Raw genomic sequence first — 21,677 nt, 5'->3', positions numbered from 1 at the left:
GCCAACAACCATGACCGGCTATTTTTTAAATTTATTTATTTATTTATTTATTTATTTATTTATTTATTTATTTATAAAGACAGGGGTCTCATTTTGTTACCCAAGCTGGTCTCAAACTCCTGGCCTCTAGTGATCCATCCTTCCTCCTCAGCTTCACAAAGTGCTGGCATTATAGGCCCCAGCCACCGCACCCAGCTCATAAAGGGAGGCTTAAGGAAATGTCTGACTTCTGTGGGGAGAGAACCAGCTGTGGAGTGAGCTCAGCTTGGCCTTGACTCCTGGTCACATACTAGGATGTGACCTGCATGAGCAAGTCATCCAAAGTCTCTAGGCCTCAGTTTCCTCCTCTCTCACATGGGAATAATAACAGTCCCTACCTCAGAACACTGTGAAGCCCACATGAAGCAAGGCTCAAAAAGCCCTAAGTGCAGTGCCTGGCATGTTGTTAGTACTCCATAAATGTTAATGAGGGCTGGGCGCGGTGTCTCATGCCTGTAATCCCAGCACTTTGGGAGGCTTAAGGCGGGCAGGTCACTTGACGTCAGGAGTTCAAGGCCAGCTTGGCTAACACGGTGAAACCCCATCTCTACCAAAACAACAACAACAACAAAAAAAAACCACACACAAAAATTAGCTGGGCGTGGTAGTGCACACCTGTAGTCCCAGCTACTCGGGAGGCTGAGGCAGGAGAATCACCTGAACCTGGGAAGCGGAGGCTGCAGTGAGCCAAGATCATGCCATCGCACTCCAGCCTGGGCGACAGAGTGAGGCTCCATCTCAAAAAAAAAAAAAAGAAAAAAAGAAAAAGAAAAAAAGAAAAAAAAATGTTAGCGAGGAGAAGGAAGAGAAGGAGGAGAGGGAGAAGGCGGCAAGATGACCTTGGAGTCCCCTGGAAAGAAGGGGCCTAGCTGCCCTCTGCGTCCTTCCCCTACCACTGTTCCTTTCACAGCCTAATCCAAAGCTGGCTTCACGGCCCCTCAGGTTTAACAGCTGAGACTTTGTTTCCAGACTCACAGGTGTGCTGTAGTGAGCACCTGGGTGGAATGTTGCTCTCTGTTTCCTGCAATTACTAAATCGCTTTAAGGGGAATGCTGTACATTTTTTTTTTCAAATGAAGTCTGTGCTTGTATTTACTCACAGTGAATTTTAAAATTGAGGAGATGATCAGCTTGTTTACTAAATAAATATGTGTGTTTGGACCATTTGCCGTCTCCTCCCTCCAGATGCCCTCTCCTCCTCCCCTCGCTGTGGGCTTCAAAAGCAGGGCAGGTGGCGGGGCAGGAAAATGCAAGTCGTTGGTCTTCTTGGACCCAACAATTATTTACAGAGCACAGGATTTACAGTCAGGAAGAACTTTTTTTTTCACAGAAATGGGCAAATCCTAGATGCTCTCTATGTATACAAACCTCCTTTCCAACAGTTATGAAAGGACATTTTACATTTTAAATGAGAGCCCTGTTGGCGGTACATTCTCAAATGCTAAGTTCCATCAAAATAGCATGTTGAGGGGAAGGAGGGCACATGGCAATGGGCACCTTTGGGTCCCAACTTCTCCCCAGTAATGCTGTGACTCAAGAAGTCAGCAGGGGTCCTTCTTTTCACCCCTAGTTCCCTCCCCCAACTCCGTGTACATCTGATGTCAAAGCATAAGCTGGTAACCTATACCGAGGGGGAGAATCAACCCAGGGGCAGCTCAACTTGAACAGTTCTATCCAGAAGTCCAACTTTAAATTCTACCCCCCATAGAAATAGTCCCATTCCTGCAGCTGCTCTCTACCAGCTGCCTAACCAGCTGCCATTGGGCCAAAATTACCCCCACCTCAGGACATCATAAACACACTCCCTGGGGCTCATTCATTAACCCATGAGCTGGAGTTGCCCACTTTGGAAGTCAGCTGTGGTCTTCACTATTTTTTTTTAACTTAAACAATAAAGAGCAACTCACAGATATCCCTCACTCTCAGCACAAGTGGAATGAGATAAAAACAAAAGCTTGCTAAGTCAGACCCCAGAACCAACTCAAGGCAGAGATGATGTGAATGTGGAACTAATCAAGAAGTTACATGTGTTAGCAAGATCTGGCTTAATGGTTCTCTTTTTAAAAAAAAATTTTTTTTTGAGACAGAGTCTCACTCTGTCACCCAAGCTGGAGTGCAGTGGCGCAATCTCAGCTCACTGCAACCTCCAGCTTCTGGGGTTCAAGCGATTCTCCTGCCTCAGCCTCCCGAGTAGCTGGGGCTACAGGCGCGTGCTACCATGCCCAGCTTTTTTTTTTTTTTTTTTTTTTTTTTTTGTGCTTTTAGTGGAGACAGGGTTTCACCATGTTAGCCAGGATGGTCTCGATCTCCTGACCTCGTGATCCGCCCGCCTTGGCCTCCCAAAGTGCTGGGATTACAGGCATAAGCCACCGCGCCCGGCCTAAAATACTTTTTAAATTATAAGTGGCATCAGGAAAGGTGGAATCCTTGCCCCGTTTTTCTGATTCCTTGTTGTTTTTATTTATTTAGGGAGAAAGACTTTCTGCCTGTGTTTATGTGTCAGTTGCAGAATTTGTGGGTAACAGGAGATCAGGTGTGAAATTGAGGCTAGGAGCTCACAGGGAGCAAGAGATAAATAATCCAGGATTCAAGATTCAAATCGCTGTTGCTTCTGTGGTGAGAGCTTGTCACACAGGCAATTCATTGTGGATTAATTTCCCAGTGATGTAGTAACAAAATCAGCACATCAAATAAAATATTTAACACCCAGGAAAAGCCAAATGCATATTCTGCATGTGTGTCCTTAAGTGGTATTTTTATGGAAGGAAATCTTATTTGAAACAAATGTTGGAACAGAAGTTGAGCTTATGAAGGGCACCAAGAAACCCTCACACATAAGGTTTTAAAATGTTGCCCAGAAAAAGCATAATCAATCGTCAGTGTCAGTCCCTTGGATGGTCAGCGTGCACGTTCAATGCTCGTGTTTATCCACCTGTGTGCACAGGTGTCTTCACTCACTTGCAAATCCTTCACGTCAAAACCTGGTAGTCATATTGCTTACATGTGTTAAATGGAAAATGGAAGTGGACTGGTGGGTCCTGTTGTCTACCACCCTACTGCTTGGTCTCAGGACAAGAAGGGAATCTTAGAATGATGAATGGGGTTATATCTGGATACCCCTTGCTGGGCTGCCTGAGATCAGCATTTCTGCCCACAGCTAAGCAATTCAAGTGCTTTGACCCCAAAGTGGTGAGCCCCCAAGCTTCTATCTGGATCTCTTGAAGGGAGCGTGTAGGGTGTTGCATGTGATCTGTGCAAAAGGAAGGAGCGAATTGGAGTTATTGAGTGAACCCATAGCCAGGGAAGGCCCCTGTATAGACAGATGTCATGGAGGCATAGTCAGGAAAAGTTTGCCATGACTCGGATTTCTTTCTCTGCCTGCCCGGATGCCTGCCTGCAGCCTCTTTATTTATTTATTTTTTTTTTCATTCACTTGTACATACATTCCTCAAGTATTTACCGAACACCTATTTCAGGCATGGGCCTGGGCTAGCCAGGGCGGTAGTATACAGAAGTCGTTTGTTTTCTCCTCTCCCTCTCAATGGGTCTTCTCTCCTTCTCTCTCTCCCCATAATTCAGTGGTAACAGGGGTGGATGGAGGAATATCCAAAACTCGTCTCTGTAGGAGACATCTGTGCCAGGAATTTCCAGCAACCCCTGAGGAGAGTGGCAGATTGATAGGACTCTAGTTGGGACTAACCAGGGGGTGGAGGGAGGTGGGGGTGGAAAGAGCCCTGCAGCCAGGCTGTCTGCCTGAGCCTATTCTATAGCTCCCATTGATTGGACACTTGCTCTGTGCCAGGCCCTGTACGTGCAGTTTTTCAGACCTCATTCACTCCTCCAATCCCATTGAGGTTGCTATTATAACTGTCCCTATTTTATATGAGGAAACTGAGGCCAGGAGAGGGAAGGGACTTACCCAAGGTCACACAGCTAGGAAGTGACAGAGCCTCAATTCAAATTTAGGTCTGTATATCTCCAATTCCCTGGGCATTAAAAAAAAAAACAAAAAAAACTCAGATGTGGTTTAGACGTAAGCAAAAAAAAAAAAAAAAGCCAAGCGTAGTGGCTCACACCTGTGATCCTATGCTTTGGGAGGCGGAGGTAGAAGCATCACTTGAGGCCAGGAGTTTGAGTCTAGCATGGGCAACATATCAAGACCCTGTCTCTACAAAAAAATTAAAAAAAAACCAAGAAAACCCTCCTTATCATTATATCAAAAGTCCAGACGTTTTAAAAAGAGAGAGCTTAGGAGCTTCTAAAAGGTGCTATGAACTCTGTTTTCATGTGTGGTTTAGTCTAATTTCTATATTCAACAATAATAATTTTAATAATAACTAACACTTATTGAGCACTTGCATGACAGGAGCTACACTAAACAGTTTTACACTCATGGTGTCATTTAATAATCATAACGACCCGATGCAGTGTTATCGTTATTATTATTATCCTCATTTACAAATGATGAAAACAATGCTTAGAAAGTAATTCCCAAAGTTAGTTAGCACCGTCTTATTCCAAGTCTCTCTTGGTACATCAAAGCCACTCAACTACTAGACTATCCTGCCTCAAACCCTCCAGGACCTCATTGCTTCCAAACTTCTTTCCCTAGACTTTCTTCTCACCTTTTTTTCTGTCCTTATAAGTCTGTCCAAATACATTGCACTCATTTCTGTCCCATGAGTGAGCTAAGTCACTGTCTCCTCCATAACATTGCCTTTTCTCCTCGCCCAAATCACTTCTTATCCCCAGTATCCAATTAGACACATCTGGAAGTTCCAAGGATGTGTCCATATAGGGAAATCAGAACAAGAATACTACTAACACGAAGTTTTCAGTCACCCTTCTAGGTTCACAGAATCTTAAGAAGTCAGCAAAACCATAAGCCCTTGTACTTAAAAATAATCAATACTACTTAAAACTTGGTATTTATTTTATTTTATCTTATTTTATTTACAAACACTATGGTGACTTTAAAACTTAGTTAAAAGAAAAAAAAAAACAACTCCCCGAGGTCTGTAATCTCCCACATACAAAATCTCTAAAGGAGAGGCTTAAAAGAGAAGTACTCCTCCCTGAAAATCAGACTATTTTATAAATAATGATAAGGTGGCCCTTTTGAAAGTATTGCTTATTTGGAGGCTGGGGATTTAAACTTAGATCACTAGTGAGGGTGTGTTCCAATTACCATATCCCTAGATAAACATGACCTTCTTTAATCAGCTCTTTGCTCCCTAGTTTCTTAGCAGAACTGCCAATGAGCCAGGGCAGCTGCCATTTTGTGCCAGAGTTTCTTTTTCCATTTTCTGAGGAAGCAAAGAATAAGGAATGCCTCACTTCCCTCCCCATTCCCTGTTTGGAGTCATGCCCTCTGAGAACTTATTCTATTTCAGCTTCTACCTCTATGCAGTCAGAAAAATGATTCCGAACAACCCATAGAATGAGCACCTGCTTCAGTTATTGTCCCAATGTGAACATGCTAATCCCTGGGTTTAGCCGAGGTTTGCTTTCCACACAAAATGGTCAGGCCCCTCTAACAGGCCAGCACTTCTGGTTTTAATACCCCAGTCTTGATTTCTAACAGGTGGGTGCCACAGTTGTTCAGCTCTTATTATGAGCTGGTTCATAGCTTGAACAATATAGGATTCTTCATAAAGAGTCTGAGAAACTGGGCCGGGCTCAGTGGCTCACGCCTGTAATCCCAGCACTTTGGGAGGCCGAGGCAGGTGGATCACTTGAGGTCAGGAGTTTGAGACCAGCCTGGCCAACATGGTGAAACTCCGTCTTTAGTAAAAATACAAAAATTAGCTGGGCATGGTGGCGGGTGCCTGTAATCCCAGCTACTCAGGGGGCTGAGGCAGGAGAATCGCTTGAACCCAGGAGGTGGAGGTTGCAGTGAGCCAAGATCCCACCACTGTACTCCAGCCTGGGCAACAGAGTAAGACTCCATCTCAAAAAAAAAAAAAAAAAAAAAAAAAAAAAAAGAGTCTGAGAAACCACCAGATGGTATTATTGGGGGGAAATAAACTCAATTCCTTTCTTCAGCAACCCAAGCTAGTGGTTTTAATCAGGAATGAAGGGCGCTTTCACCCTGCTGCTTTCTTCAAACTCAGTAAGTGCCCCCCCACCCTTTTTCCAGTTTTTACAAATAAAATGTTTGTAAAAACCCAACTTATGTCAGGGAACTAGGGCTGCCTAGCTCTGGTTGTTTCCAACATGGCACTAATGAGACATTGCCCATTGACTCAGTCATTCGACTGTCTGTACTCTTTCCCTCCCTCCCATCCAAGCCCTGACATCCAGGTCTGGAGTGTCACAAACATTCACGCTTGGCAAGAGAAGCCCATTCTTTTTAAAGACATGATGAAATCAGAAAGACACACAATCCCTGTCCTCAGAGCGGAATCAGGAATATGTGATTCTCCACTTCCATAACAAATGCAAGAGTTGGAGAATGTGTGGTACCCTTTTTCCATTCAGGAAGATTTATTGGGTGAGTCTACAGGCCATTCTTCTTAGTTTGGGGTTGCCATATCTGGTGGCTTTGTACAGAAGCCATACACATTTCCCTCATCAAAACAGATTGAGAAGGCCTGAATATACAGTGTGTCTCAAGGTTCATTGTGTTCTGGGTATGCATGCAGCCCACGGAATAAATGTGTTACATTGAAATAAGGCATGGCTGTGTGCTGTCAAGAAGTCTAAAATATAGTGAGTGATAAAATAGAAACAGTGGTCCAGAATTATCTACTCTAAATGCCCTTGAATTTCTGTCTCCCATTTATTGCCTCTATTTTTCTCAATTTCCCCTGCTTGAAAAGCTATTAACTTCCCCACTCCTCCACCACCCTAGACTCTGATACCCATAAACAACCGTTGCCACTCTTTTATGTCCTCTGTTTTGAACACCTTCACTGTGTTTACTTTCTTGGCACTGGCATAGACTAGACAGAGAACTATAGAAGCTTCTCGTTCTGGCTTTGCCACTTATGACCTTTGTGTCTTTAGTGAATTTCCTAACCTTTCTGATCCTCAATTCTTCTTCCATAAAAGGAAGCTAATAATAATACCACACAGAGTTGCTATGAGGGTTAAGTGAGATACTGCACGTACAGCCCTTAACACAGTAACACAGTGTCTCAATAAATATCCATTTCCCTCCTTCCCGTTTTCCTTCCTTTCTTCCTTCTGCGGGAATCTCAGTTGCTACATTTAAGCAACTGCCTATGATGAAAGGTTTTGTCTAGTGGTTGGACTCAGTTTCTGTCTTTGTTCTCATCACTTAGGTGTAAAAAGAAAGCTTTAAAAAGTAGGATTATTTTCGAGGGCGTATAGAAAAGTTGTTGCTCTTTGTATAAGACAAAATATCCAAGTTTCAAAAATCCTAGTGGCCTGCCTACCTTGAACCTCTTTCTGTTCTTCTACTCCCAAGGGTGCTCCAATTGGCGGAAGGTAGCTACGTGGGAAATTAAACGGCCCATCTATATCTATTTATACCCAGCGTAAATGCAGTGCGATCAATTTTAGAACTGGTGGCTTGGCCTGAGAAATAGCTATGTTTGGTGGAAGCAGGGCAGGTTCATAAAGAAGTGCACAGAGCTCTTGGAATACAGGAATTATCTGCTCTTCTTGGATGTGGATGTCCTCCTAGGGATGAGCATCTGCCCTCACTGTTCTAAGTTCTAGAGGCCTCAGCTTTCCGGGAAAGCACAAACCACCGCTCAGCTGGAGTCTATCTGGGTCTCCCCTCTCCAGCCTGTGACACAAGTCTTGTGTGAAAGCCTGAGAACACTCCATTCTTCCTCTTGTTGTTTTCAGGAAAGATTTGTCCCTGTCTCTCCCCGCCACCTACCATCTTAGAGCTTCTCTCAGCTTCCCCGAGTCATGCATGGGAAATTGCTCCCACAGCCCCTTCTATGCTTTGGTTTGCTCAGTTTGAAAGTTGATTCTGTCCCCTCTCCTAAAAACTCAGCCATCGGACACAGAAGCAGAATCACCCAAGTGTTTTAGAGCCATAGTCCAGAAGCCAAGCCACCTCAGGACTTTCCTTTTCTTTCATGGTGATTAAATTCATCGTAATGTCTGGCCATTTTTCTCTGAGTTGTAAGGCAGAGAAGCCAGGCAGGCTGGTGGAAAGGCCTGAGGCCCCAACTGACTTATCTAACCTTGATCTTGGCCAAGGCTCTCTGCCCTTCTGGGACCCCCGTTTCCACAGTTTTAACATGTGATGCCTGTCTTTGGGGCCCTTACAGGAGAGCTGCAAGGATCAAGAGGGATAACAGGAGGGAGTGCATTCTATTGGGGTAGGGCTGGGGAATCTCTAGACAAAAGATATCCAAATTAAAGCAAAAATGCCGTATTTTGAGATTTGTTGCCATATGTAATCCATACACGTTTAAACAAGCTTTTTAGAACCCTTGGTTTCTGTAATCACTTAAGACATTGCAAAGAAGCATAAATATGTATTTTTAAAGTCATCACTACTACTACTTTCTAGGTGAAATAGAAAGCATTTCTACTTTGAACATTTGCCCTATAACTGTGACAGGGCCTCCATAGACTGCAGTTCCAAGGATCAGAGCCCCAACCTTTTAAATTCGGTGCAAGAAATTCGCTTTAATTTGGATATCTTTTGTCTAGAGATTTCCCCAGCCCCACCCCAGTAGATAACTCCTTCCTGTTATCTCTCTTGATCAGCTCTCCCGTAAATTCCCCAAAGATAGGCATCACATGAACCCCCAGTTCAGGCTTTCAGAGACCATGCTGCTTAGAAAGACCATTTCCTCAAAAAAAAGTAGCCAGGCGATCCCAGCTACTCAGGAGGCTGAGGCAGGAGGATCGCTTGAGCCCAGGAGATGAGGTTGCAGTAAACTGTGATTGCACGACTACACTCCAGCCTGGGCAAAGAGCAAACCCCTATGTCAAAAAAAAAAAAAAAAAAAAAAAGAAAGAAAGAAAGAAAGAAAGACCATTTCCACTGCCCCACCCCCAGGCTTTAGGGCTGGGCAGTAAGCTCCATTCTGAGTTTTTTTCTTTTTTTTTTTTTTGAGACAGAGTCTTGCTCTGTCACTCAGGCTGGAGTGCAGTGGTGCGATCTCGGCTCACTGCAAGTTCCGCCTCCCAGGTTCACGCCATTCTCCTGCCTCAGCCTCCTGAGTAGCTGGGACTACAGGCGCCTGCCACCATGCCTGGCTAATTTTTTGTATTTTTAGTAGAGACGAGGTTTCACCGTGTTAGCCAGGATGGTCTCGATCTCCTGACCTTGTGATCCGCCCACCTGGGCCTCCCAAAGTGCTGGGATTACAGGCGTGAGCCACCGCGCCCGGCCGGTTTGTTTTCTTAATGGCTAGTACTTAGAATCATTCTGAGTATTTTCCTCTATATCACGACCTGCCCTCCCTTCTCCCCTGCCACCTTCCCCTTGTAATTGCCACCAATACACAGTCACATCCAGTCACAACAAAAACCTGGCTGAGAGGTCAAGTCCCTGTTAGAAAATGTTATATAATCTTCCGTATCTCAGGATTAGAGGCTTCAGGCATCGATGACATTGTAAGACTTTCAAGAGAAGACCTACATAAATAACCTCTGTATGTGTGCATGATGTATGTATGTGTGTGTGTTCCCATGCATGCATGTGTTCATAATACATGTGCTAATCTATCCCTCCACTACACACACACACACATGCATGCACACACGAGGCATTCTGTGATAGAACCTTAAACACCATCTTTTTTTTTTTCTTTGGTGGAGTCTCTCTCTCTGTTGCCCAGGCTGGAGTGCAGTGGCGCGACCTCAGCTCACTGCAACCTCTGCCCCCGGTTCAAGCGATTCTCCTGCCTCAGCCTCCCGAGTAGCTGGGACTACAGGCATGCGCTACCACACCCAGCTAATTTTTGTATTTTTAGCGGAGACGGGGCTTCACCATGTTGGCCAGGCTGGTCTTGAGCTCCTGACCTCAGGTGATCCGCCCGCCTTGGCCTCCCAAAGTGCTGAGATTACAGGCATGAGCCACCGCACCCGGCCAAAGATCATCTACTCTAGCCTCTGATATAGGACAGGATCTCCCTCTCCAGTGACCCCAACAAGTGGCCAGCCAGCCTCTAACTGAATGCCTACAGGGAACAAAGAGATCTTAGTTTCACTCTAGGTTTCTCCATCCATTTTTGGACAACTTTTATAGTTGGGAACGTCTCCCTGATATTACACTGCAATTCTAGTTCAGTTTCTCCTGTAGGCATCAAATATCAGCACCAATACCACTTTTAACTGGCCCCTTTCTTTCTAAGTTTTTGTCTCTATTTCTTGTTGCTTCATCATATTTCTAATTCTAAATGGAATTTAAGATTGTAACAAAACACAGAGTCAGAACATTAATAATTGCAGGCTCCTATCTCAGAAAGGAGGCATGTGTGTCTGTTCCATTTGTTGGGAAGATATAATTGTTAGTTTGCTAGGGCTGCTGTACACAAACTGGGTGGCTTAAAACAACAAAAAATGTATTGTCTTACAGCTCTGGGGGCCGGAAGTTCAAAATCAAGGTGTCAGCAGGGCCATATTGTGTGATGGCTCTAGAGAAACCTCTTCTAGTTCTGGTATTTGCCAACAATTCTTGACGTTCCTGGGGTTGTAGGCACATCACTGGAGTGATGCACATGGCCGCCTTCTTCCTACATGTCTCACATTGTCTTACCTCTGTGTGTGTCTGTCTCTGTGTCCACATTTTCCCCTTTTGTAAAGACATAAGTCATATTGGATTGGAGCCCACCATAATGATTTCATTTTATCTTGATTACCTCTGTAAAGAGCATATTTCCAAATAAAGTCACATTCTGATGTACCGGGGGTTAAGACTTCAATATATCTTTTTGGGAGGACACAATTTTTTTTTTTTTTTTTTTTTTTTTTGAGACAGAGTCTCACTCTGTCGCCCAGGCTGGAGTGCAGTGGCACGATCTTGGCTCACTGCAACCTTCGCCTCCTGGGTTCAAGCGATTCTTCTACCTCAGCCTCCTGAGTAGCTGGGACTACAGGCGTGTGCCACCATGTCTGGCTAATTTTTGTATTTTTAGTAGAGACAGGGTTTTACCATATTGGCCAGGCTGGTCTCGAACTCCTGACCTTGTGATCCACCCACCTCAGCTTCCCAAAATGCTGGGATTACAGGCATGAGCCACCGCACCCAGCCGGGAGGACACAATTTTATACATATATATGTATATATAATTATCTAGCTATATAGGATATATAGATATATAGATATAGAATAGATATAGATATATAATGTATATATCTATATATAGAATATTAGATATATAGATATAGAATACATAGATAGGTATTCCTAAACATTTGTAGTCCAGTGATGTAAGTTCAAGTCTCAGTCCTAGAGAAAAATTTCAGAAAGAAAGTCCCTCATTCTTTGTTAAGGGAAGATATATTACCAGTGGGAGGAAACTTCCTTTTTGTTGTTAATAATTATATTAATATCATATATGTATATATTATTAGATATAATAAGACTTTTATATTTATTTTTAACATTATATATGGTGTATTTTAAAATATGATATACTATAATATGCAAATGATGAACACAAGTTTAACCAATTGCTTTTTTTTAACCAAGTAATTAGTTGCAGGAAAAAGGCACCAAACCAACACCCTGTTCTACTTTTTTTTTTTTTTTTTGAGATGGAGTCTTACTCTGTCGCCCACGCTGGAGTGCAGTGGCGCCATCTCAGCTCACTGCAACCTCCGCCTCCTGGGTTCAAGCGATTCTTCTGCCTCAGCTTCCCAAGTAGCTGGGACTACAGGCACGTGCCACCATACCTGGCTAATTTTTTGTATTTTTAGAGAGACGGGGTTTCACCGTGTTAGCCAGGATAGTCTCAATCTCCTGACCTCATGATCTACCCGCCTTGGCCTTCTAAAGTGTTGGGATTACAGGCGTGAGCCACTGCGCCCGGCCCAACACCCTGTTCTTGCTCTTTTTTTTTTTGGAGACAGGATCTCACTCTGGGCTCAAGCAATCCTCCTGCCAAGTAGCTGGGACAACAGGTGCGCACCACCACATCCAGCTAATTTTTTAAAAATTGTTATGTTTTTTGATATTGCTAGGATAAGGAGCTATCACACCCAAAGTCAAATCTTTGTTATATAGAAAGTCCAGATCAGAGAAGTGTATAGTGATATTTACCAGTACAATACTCTATCATATGTGGGGATGGGGTCAACTGCAAAGCACTTTTGGGAACATTCATGCTCTGGGACAGTCAGACAGACCTGAAGTTAGCCTGGATCTCTCTTTTAGTCCAGAGTTGGCAGAGTGAAAAGCCCAGCCCAGAGGGAGCCAAGGGTCAAGTTGGGGTAGGGGAGAATTCACCCATCTTGCCTCTGATTTCCCAAGAACCTCTAGCATTTTCTGATTTCTGTATCTGTGCATGGAACTGGGAGTGGATGTGTAGGTCTGCTCTCAGGAGGAACAGATATCCAGCCTGTGGTTTAGGTTCCTTTTTCTAGCTAAGGGAATCCTTGGACAACCTCAGGGGCTAAGTCCATTTGCCTGGGTAAACCTGGGGACTCCAGCAAGCCCCTTCAAGGCACCCCACCATTCTTCAGTACCTCGTGAACCTGAGGCTTCTGCTTCTGATTATGCTGTCTCTCAATTGCCTGGACTTGGTCTAGATACGGCTTGATAATTTCTTCTTTCCTCCCGTGTAAAGGCCAGACTAGGGGAGAGTTCCACTTTGTCTTCTTTCTAGAGGACGACTTATCACAGGGATGGAGGAAAAGGGGTACAAAGAGTGCTGGCTCCACTTGGGGTCACTGACTAAGAGCTAATTGACAGGACATTGGGTAATTGGGTACCGTTGGGTGGGACAGACATAGAGCCCTTGGCATCAGTGAGCCTAGAAGATAAGCAGGTGTGCAAGTGGACAGGCCAGGACCCTTGTTAGGACTCTGTATTCTCTAACTATTATAGAAAGGCTCTACTGCTACCCCAGGCCTTCAACTGGGAGACTGGAGAAGGAGTGGGGGAAGGGGTTAGCCAATAACCAGATTCAGGCCCTTAGGGGCTGGACAAGGAGGCACAGGGGCAGGTGGTGATTTCTGGTGGTCATTCATTAATTTCTTCCTTCTTTCATTTAAAAAATATTTACTAAGTACTTACTGTGTCCAGATACTATAGTAGATCAAGACTCCATTTTTAAAGGAATTTATGGTACAATAATTAAGGAATGGGGAGAAATAGTAGGGATCAGGGCAATAGTAAGAAACAGATTTGGGGATTTTCTTCTCCTCAGTATATGTGTGTGTGTGTGTGTCTCTCCATCACTGTGTGTGTGTGTGTCTGTCTCTCCATCACTGTGTGTGTGTGTGTGTGTGTGTGTGTGTGTGTGAGAGAGAGAGAGAGAGAGAGAGAGAGAGAGAGAAAATTTCTCTTCCTACAATGTCCTCATCACAGAGCAATGCATCTTTACCTACTCCGATATGCACGCATGCCTCCCAAATTGTAGGCTCGCTAACGATGACCAACAGACTTCCTATCAAAGGAACCTTTTCTAAAACCTTCTCTACCTCTCAGGAGCCAAACGATGGTGAATGGCCTCAGTCAGGGTGTTATACACATGCACCAAGTGACCACATTCTGGGTGGGGCATGCACAAGGTAGCTTTGGGTTTTGGAAAGATGCATTCTGGTCAAGTCAGTGAAAAATCAGCCAAGTAGCCTATAAAGTCAACTGTGGTTTATTTTGGACTCAGGCCACACCTAAGGGCCATATGCATGCACCTCACTTTAAGAAAACCTGTACTCAAAAATCCCAATTTTGAAAGGGAGACAGGAATATGCCTGACCATTTTTGGAAGCCATCTAGAGCCCTCATTTATTGACACAGGTGTATCAAAGAGGTGGTGAAGCCCTTGAAGGAACATCTGATTCAATCCTCTGCCTTCTGATGATTTCAGATCACCTCAGGCAAATGGGCCTTTATCTGGTTTTGGCAGACTCCCAGAGACTACTAATGGGTTAAAAATGTGGCTGTGGCTGCCGTGGAGTTGAGAGGTCTGCACAGACACAAACCTACCTTGTCTTTTAAAATGAGAAGGGACTCTGGGGCTTTGTGGAAAAGGGTGTAGTTTTCTGAAAAAAATCAAACTCAAATAAATTGTTAAGTTAAAACATAAACTGAATTAGGGGCATACATTTGGGATGTCCCTCACACTTCATGGAAATTATGAAATACATCTCTTTGTTCAAGTTTAAAATTCAACCAACTCAGCTTCTCTGCACAAAAGGGGAGGAGTTCCCATGACCTGATCTTTGCAATTTCCTCTAAAGTATGGCTTTCTGTATTTATTTAGGAATATTTATGTTCAGTCAGGGCATGGTTTACCCTTGTTGTGTAGCCTTATTATGGTTTGATTTCACATTGGACTACTCACCTTTTAGTAACCAAATTTGCGACCCAGCGGAAATTTCTCTCTTACAAGGAGCTTGGATTCTTATTTATTTCGCAACCTTTATTTGTGTATGAGATGAACCATGACATTTAAACTATGCTTGATAGCTTAACAGATTATAAGAACAAAACCAGATGGCCCAAACAAAAATAATGCTTTGATTGCTTTAAAATTCAATGTCAAAAATTAAAAACAGCTTTCAAAAAGCCTTGACTTTTTTCCCCCCGAGATAACTTTGAATCATATATGTGGACATATACTTTCCCCCCCAATTAGAAATATATACAAAATTTAACAATGGTTATTTGGGGGTTGAAAAGGGTGTTTCCTTCTTTTTTCTTTTCGACAGCACCCAATTTTTCTGCAGTTAGTTTTAGAATCAGAAATAAATTTTTAATGGCTGCTTTTTAGTTTAATTTTAATGAAGCCTTTTTAAGGGTTCGGTCAAGGTGTTTTTCTCTGCTGAGAAAATGGACATTGTTAAGCATTAGCAGTTCATAATTCTTCTTCCACACAAAATGATGAATAATGTGCGGTTACTTTAACACTGTGCTTCATGAGGTTGGAAAACTGAACCGGTCTCAGCGTCTTTAAAATTAATGTAAATTCTACAAAAGCAGTTATTTAATTTTCTAACTCACTTTAATGTACTTTCAACATCATTAGTATTAATCACAATTGTCGCTTTCTTTGAGAGCAGTGAACCAACTAATTCCTTAAAACTGGGCTTTAAAAAGAACCTCCATTTTAAAAGGCTCTCAAAACTTGAGATAGTTTGCAGGGCACAGTCAGAATGTGACTGCTTGAATGTTTAAACTAAAGCGCCCACAAAGTGTTAGGATTCCTTTTTTTCCGTTCTTGTCTTGTAAAAGAATCTTTCTTCTGACTCAGATTCATTTTTCTTTAAATCAGCTGCAAGAGAGTGAGCAAACTTTGCTGCAAATCAAAGCCCTGACAGTTACATTTCCCTGAGATAATTGCATGCTGCTTTGGAGTTTCCTTTTCCCTGCTGTTTCCTTTTGTTTTGACAACAAGTTTCTGGGAAAACAATATACAAATGATAACTATGCTGTCACGAGTATACTGAATTTTAAAAATAAATAACTGCCGACCCAAAAAGCTTCCAGGAGCCTATGGAGTGAATTCTTTTTCCAAACCGTTCCAAAACCAGATGTGGAAATGTTTAGCTAATTCCCTTTCCCATTCTTCATGCAAAGAGTTCATACGTGTCTCTAACGACATCAGAGGAGATGGGGAGGCAAAAAATCCTGTCTGCTTTCAAAGCGATTTCTCTTACACTTCTCAATTCACTCTCTAATGTCACAAAACTAATTTGGACTTCAGCTTTTGTCTCTTTTTAAAAGGGTTTTTTTCGGGTCCTGAGATTAAAAATGCTCTGTGCTTAGACCAATATTCAATCTCTTTATTATAAAACATTAAGAAATAGAGCTCATGGTAAGAACATTTAAAATCTACCCTCTTAGCCATTTTGAAATATACAATACATTATTATTAGCTGAACTCACCATTCTGTGCAATAGATCACTAGAACTTATTCCTCCTGTCTAACTGCAACTTTTTACTTTTTGACCAGTATCTCCCCTTACCCCTTCCACTCCACCCCAACAACCACCATTCTACTTTCCACTTCTTAATAAGGCAATGGTCATGTTAATCAGCTTGATCTAAAATAATCATTCCACAATGTAAACATAGATCATTGTTACATGTATACATAGAACACTGTGTCCCATAAATATATACAATTTTTATTTGTCAATTTAAACACAAAACAACTGCTGAACTTTATAAGCAACATTTTCAGCATAACAAATTTAACGATAGGGAGTTAAGTGGCAGCTCTTCTTCCTCTTTCCTTTTTTTGTTTTGGCCAATCCATTCTCTTCCTGTCTATAAGAAGAAAAGGGCTGTCTTGGTTTCACAAGTACTACAAGATCTCAGTCTGGCTTTGCTAATCAGATTGTATCACTGTCAGTGACTGATACAGATAGCTCTTAAACATAAACACTGGCATTTTTCTGTACTTAATTAAAAGAGCATATGTGTTTATGGGGGAAGAAAGGAAATATAGTTTATATTCCCAAAATGAAATGTTTTATGATTTTTTAATGTAGAAAATTTATTAAGGCTTATTAGGGAGTTCTTGAAAAAAAGGGAAAGAGGAAAACTCTGTTAAAGGAGCCAGTGGGAAATGTATATGCATAAACTCCATTTACAAAAAAACAGAAAGCTACTTGTACTCTGTAGCTTCAAGGAAAGCAAACATTTTGCATCCAGGTGTTATTAGAAGCTCCGGGTTTGCCTGACCTCTCTATAGCTCAGTTCAGGACGCTGTGTACCAACAGCTGAGCCCTACTTGGCTATACAAATGCATCTAAGCTCATTGCTTCGGGCATGTTGCAAGGCTAATTTGCAATTGAGTCAAAATGGGGTACGGTAATAGAGACCCTGAGACTGCTTTTGTTCTCAGCCCAGAGGCCTCCCCAAGAAGCTGGACAGTAGTCCCAAAATAAGAGCTCCCTTCTTCGCATTTATTTCTTCCCCAGTCCCCAACTCCACGTCAGCTCTAAAGAGTTCTAAAGACTTTAAATAGAATTCTGCCCACAGCTCCTGGGATACTGTGCATGGCCCGCATGATGGCTAAAAATACCTTCAGCTGGGCACCCCCACACAGCCCTCTCTTCTGGCATCTCCTTCCCATCTCTAACCCCTCAGCCTTCTTTTCCCTCTGCCCCCATAACTAGAGCCCACTTTCTCCCTCCCTTGTTCGGGATCCCATCCTTCCAGCACATCTCAGCAAGGTGTTAGAAAAGTCAGCTGATGAATTCACACTGTGTTGTGAATGACTTATAACCATCCCCCCTGCCGGGTGTGGTGGCTCACGCCTGTAATCCTGTAATCTGAGCACTTAGGGAGGCCAAGGCAGGCGGATCACCTGAGGTCAGGAGTTCTAGAGCAGCCTGGCCAACATGGTGAAACCCTGTCTCTACTAAAAATACAAAAATTAGCAGGGCATGGTGGCGGGTGCCTGCCTGTAGTCCCAGCTACTCGGGAGGCTGAGGCAGAAGAATCGCTTGAACTCGGGCGGAGGTTGCAGTGAGCCGAGGTCATGCCACTGCACTCCAGCCTGGACAACAGAGCGAGACTCCGTCTTAAATAATAACAATAATAATAATAACCGTCCCCCAACACACACACACACACACACACACACACACACACACACACACACACTACTCTACCCTTCCCTAGGAATTGCAGGTAGCAGGAGAAGGGAGGCTGCCCTGCTTTGAGGATCTGTTCTCAGCAAGGAGGAGTAAGTCTCAAAGTGTGCCAATGAGCTAGGCATTCGCAAGCTCATTAGAAAGTACATTCTGCTTTCCCCCTAATCTCCTTTCTCTCCCCTTAGAGATGAGCAACCTTAAACCTGGGTCTCAGTGACCTCCTCTTTAAGCTTTATCTGAGCTCAAGGGTATGCTGTCACATGCCTAGTCATCTTCGTTTATTTCTCCTATCACATGGTGAGCTGTTCTTGGCTTTACGAAAGTCAGAGGAAACAGATTCCGCCGTGTTCACATTTGGAGACTTGTACTAAATGAACCCCTAAACTCAATGACGTTATTGAGCCCCTTCCTTTGAGACTGACTCAGTGCAACATAATACAAGAAGTGAATGTGTGGGGGTGGGAAGTGAGGTAGTCTAAAATGATTGCTTGAGGGACAACAGTCTCATTTCTCAGAAATTCTAGACATTTTATAATTATATTTGGATTATCTTTGGGGAAGGAGGAGAAGGAGTACAGGAAAGATGCTTGAGGGAGCGGGAGGAAATGGATGGCTTAGCTCTCTGGAAAAGAGTAGCCTTAAACTTGGGTGTTAATTTTGGGGTTTGAACAAAAACAGTTGTTTCCTTGGCCTAGTCCAGAACTACGTAAGGAGGAGGTTTTCATTCAGGGCAATTAGGCCCAGGTTGTGGGATGATGTTAAAGAAAGAAGGAAAGAAGGAGAGAGAGAAAAAGAGAGAGGCAGGAAGGGAAAGAAAACCCACCTAAAGCACATTTAGGACAAGGTGGTCTTCTATAGACCAAGACAGTAGTGCTGTAGCGATGGGGTGATTATCTCAGCTTCCAAAAGGCACCTCAGCAAATGTTATGCAGTATTCCAGAGCAGGTGGTTTCTTTACTTAACTGTTGAGTCATCCAGGACCAGCTCACATCAGAATGTACTTATTAGTGTTGTTACTATTGTTTCCTTTTTGTTTGTTTTGGGGATTTTTGGTGCGGGGGAGAGAAAGGGGGTAGGCTTTTGTTTGTTTGTTTGTTGCTGCTGCTTCTACTTTTGCTTTGTGAAAAAACCCCAAAAAAGTTGTCCCAGGAGAGACATTTCAGAAGGAACAAAGAGGAAAGGAAGGAGCCTGGCAGACCTGTGGGTCTTCTCTTTTACACCCACAACACCCCTGAGAAAATGAGGAATCATTAATGGCAGAGTGAAAGACAGTGAGACCATTCTGTACCAATCAGAAACAAAACATTTCATCCAGGCCAGTGCGTTTTTCTAGCGGGCTCCTGTGTCATGGTTTCCATTAAACAATGCAGCAAATTTGTCACTATCAAGGGAAGAGAAAGAGCTGCATTTTTGCAACTGGGGAAAAAGAGAGGAGAGAAATGTCTTGGGACATTTTTTGGCCCATTGCTATGCACATAGTAGGCATTCAACAAATATTAGTCAAAGAATGAATTTGTGCAGGGGTTACTTATCTCAGCAGGGAACAAAAGTGAATCCCTATATGCATGTACATTTCCTTCCAAACTTTAGGTACTTTACTATGTGATTTATGTCATTTTCACTTGTAAAATGAAAGTTGAGTTGGAAAACATTGGATGATGTTGCTCTTGCTTTCTTCTTTCTTCATCTGTTACCTCCTTCTGATAGCATGTTTTAGATACTTCTTCCTAGCACTGCTTTTTCTCCTCACTGGTCTGCCTGTCACTCTTTGAGAGCTAGAAGCAATAGGACTAGGAAGTGGCCACAGAGCTTCCTATGGCAAAAGAAAACAATAAAAAGCTAGAGAAAATAAAAGATGTAATGCAAAGATTTTAGGAGATATCTTGTTAATCAATGTGTAAAGTACAAACTCAATCCTCCCGCTCTCCCTCCCTCCCTCCCTCTTTCTCTTTCTTTCCTTTCTTTTCTTTCTTTCTTCCTTTTTTTTTTTTTTTTTTTTTTTTGAGACAGAGTCTCTCTCTCTGTTGCCCAGGCTGGAGTGCAGTGGCACGCTCTTGGCTCACTATAGCCTTAACCTCCAACGCTCAAGTGATCCTCCCACCTCAGCCTCCCAAGTAGCTCATACTACAGGCATGCACCACCACACTCAGCTAGTTTTTTGTATTGTTTTATAGAGACAGGCTCTCACTATGTTGCCCGGGCTGCTCTTGAACTTCTGGGCTCAAGCAGTTCTCCCACCCCGGCTTCCTAGAATGCTGGGATTATGGGCATAAGCCGCCCCTTTCTTTAATATAAGATTTTTACGGTAGTTTTCATGTGTACTATGCATTGAAAAATGTAAAATTAAAAACCAGCATGTTTTTATGTTTCCGCAATTTTAGTATTTTACAAGGTGTCCCAAAGAATTTATCAGAGACTCTATTGGTCATAATGACTTATGATGCTACTGCCAGAGTTTATGAAGCATTCGTTTGATCATTTTAAGTAAGCCACTCGGCAAAATTTCAATATCTGGTTGTTAAGAATAAACCACAATTCCTTCGTAGGTTTTTATTTCATCAAATCTGTTGTAACAACAACAAAAAAGCAATAGGGAAGGGTTCATTAGTATGGCCTATGAGAGGACATGGAGGCCCCTAAAGAGGCAAGTATTGCCATCTTGAATTAAACTCTATCTCCTATCTCTTTATTCAACGTTTGACACAAAAACTGTTCTGTTTTGGGTTCGTCTTGAGGTTAAACACAAAAGGATGCCACTCCTGATCAGTGTAAACTGTTGTTCTACATATTAGGGATGTGTGTTTTATACTAGAACAGCATGGGAAAGTCACTTTAAAAAGCCATTGTAATCGTCCATAAACACGTGAGTTCCAACAATGGAATTAAAGTTCAGTTCTCTCTCAAATTGAGTGTTTTCCTCTTCTTAATGCTTTAGGAACAGCCTTTTGCTTAAAAAATATATCATGTTTGAACTTTCAATAGAAAATAAGATGACTTGCCTCTTGTGTTTTTGTGTGCTCTAGAAATCCTCACTGGACGGCTTCCTGTTTCCTGTGGTTCATTATCTGATTGGCTGCAGGGATGAAAGTTTTTAAGTTCATAGGAGTGATGATCCTCCTCACCTCTGCGTTTTCAGCCGGTTCAGGACAAAGTCCAATGACTGTGCTGTGCTCCATAGACTGGTTCATGGTCACAGTGCACCCCTTCATGCTAAACAACGATGTGTGTGTACACTTTCATGAGCTACACTTGGGCCTGGGTTGCCCCCCAAACCATGTTCAGCCACACGCCTACCAGTTCACCTACCGTGTTACTGAATGTGGCATCAGGGCCAAAGCTGTCTCTCAGGACATGGTTATCTACAGCACTGAGATACACTACTCTTCTAAGGGCACGCCATCTAAGTTTGTGATCCCAGTATCATGTGCTGCCCCCCAAAAGTCCCCATGGCTCACCAAGCCCTGCTCCATGAGAGTAGCCAGCAAGAGCAGGGCCACAGCCCAGAAGGATGAGAAATGCTACGAGGTGTTCAGCTTGTCACAGTCCAGCCAAAGGCCCAACTGCGATTGTCCACCTTGTGTCTTCAATGAAGAAGAGCATACCCAGGTCCCTTGTCACCAAGCAGGGGCTGAGGAGGCTCAACCTCTGCAGCCATCTCACTTTCTTGATATTTCTGAGGATTGGTCTCTTCACGCAGATGATATGATTGGGTCCATGTGATCCTCAGGTTTGGGGTCTCCTGAAGATGCTATTTCTAGAATTAGTATATAGTGTACAAATGTCTGACAAATAAGTGCTCTTGTGACCCTCATGTGAGCACTTTTGAGAAAGAGCAACCTATAGCAACTTCATGAATTAAGCCTTTTTCTATATTTTTATATTCATGTGTAAACAAAAAATAAAATAAAATTCTGATCGCATAAAAA

The 21,677-nt window shown here is 42.9% G+C and overlaps 1 protein-coding gene across 4 annotated transcripts in view; it reads left to right on the top strand.

Annotated features, from left to right (window-relative positions):
- PLAC1 (placenta enriched 1) overlaps positions 1 to 21,677 on the top strand; it is a 202,002-nt gene extending 180,325 nt beyond the window's left edge. For 3 of the 4 annotated variants that reach the window (XM_054545089.1, XM_063721250.1, XM_054545088.2), the window contains one exon: positions 20,775 to 21,664. In XM_054545089.1, the coding sequence (XP_054401064.1) occupies positions 20,833 to 21,471 (639 nt within the window). In that variant the 5' untranslated portion in view covers positions 20,775 to 20,832 and the 3' untranslated portion in view covers positions 21,472 to 21,664. Of the gene's footprint in view, positions 1 to 20,774 lie in introns of all 4 variants that reach the window. The other variant, XM_024240673.3, reaches the window with a different exon arrangement.

This window comes from Pongo abelii, chromosome X (assembly GCF_028885655.2).
Source record: "Pongo abelii isolate AG06213 chromosome X, NHGRI_mPonAbe1-v2.0_pri, whole genome shotgun sequence".
Lineage (NCBI taxonomy): Eukaryota > Metazoa > Chordata > Mammalia > Primates > Hominidae > Pongo > Pongo abelii.
Note: the sequence above shows the minus strand (reverse complement) of the source record. Positions and strands in the feature narration are given on the sequence as shown.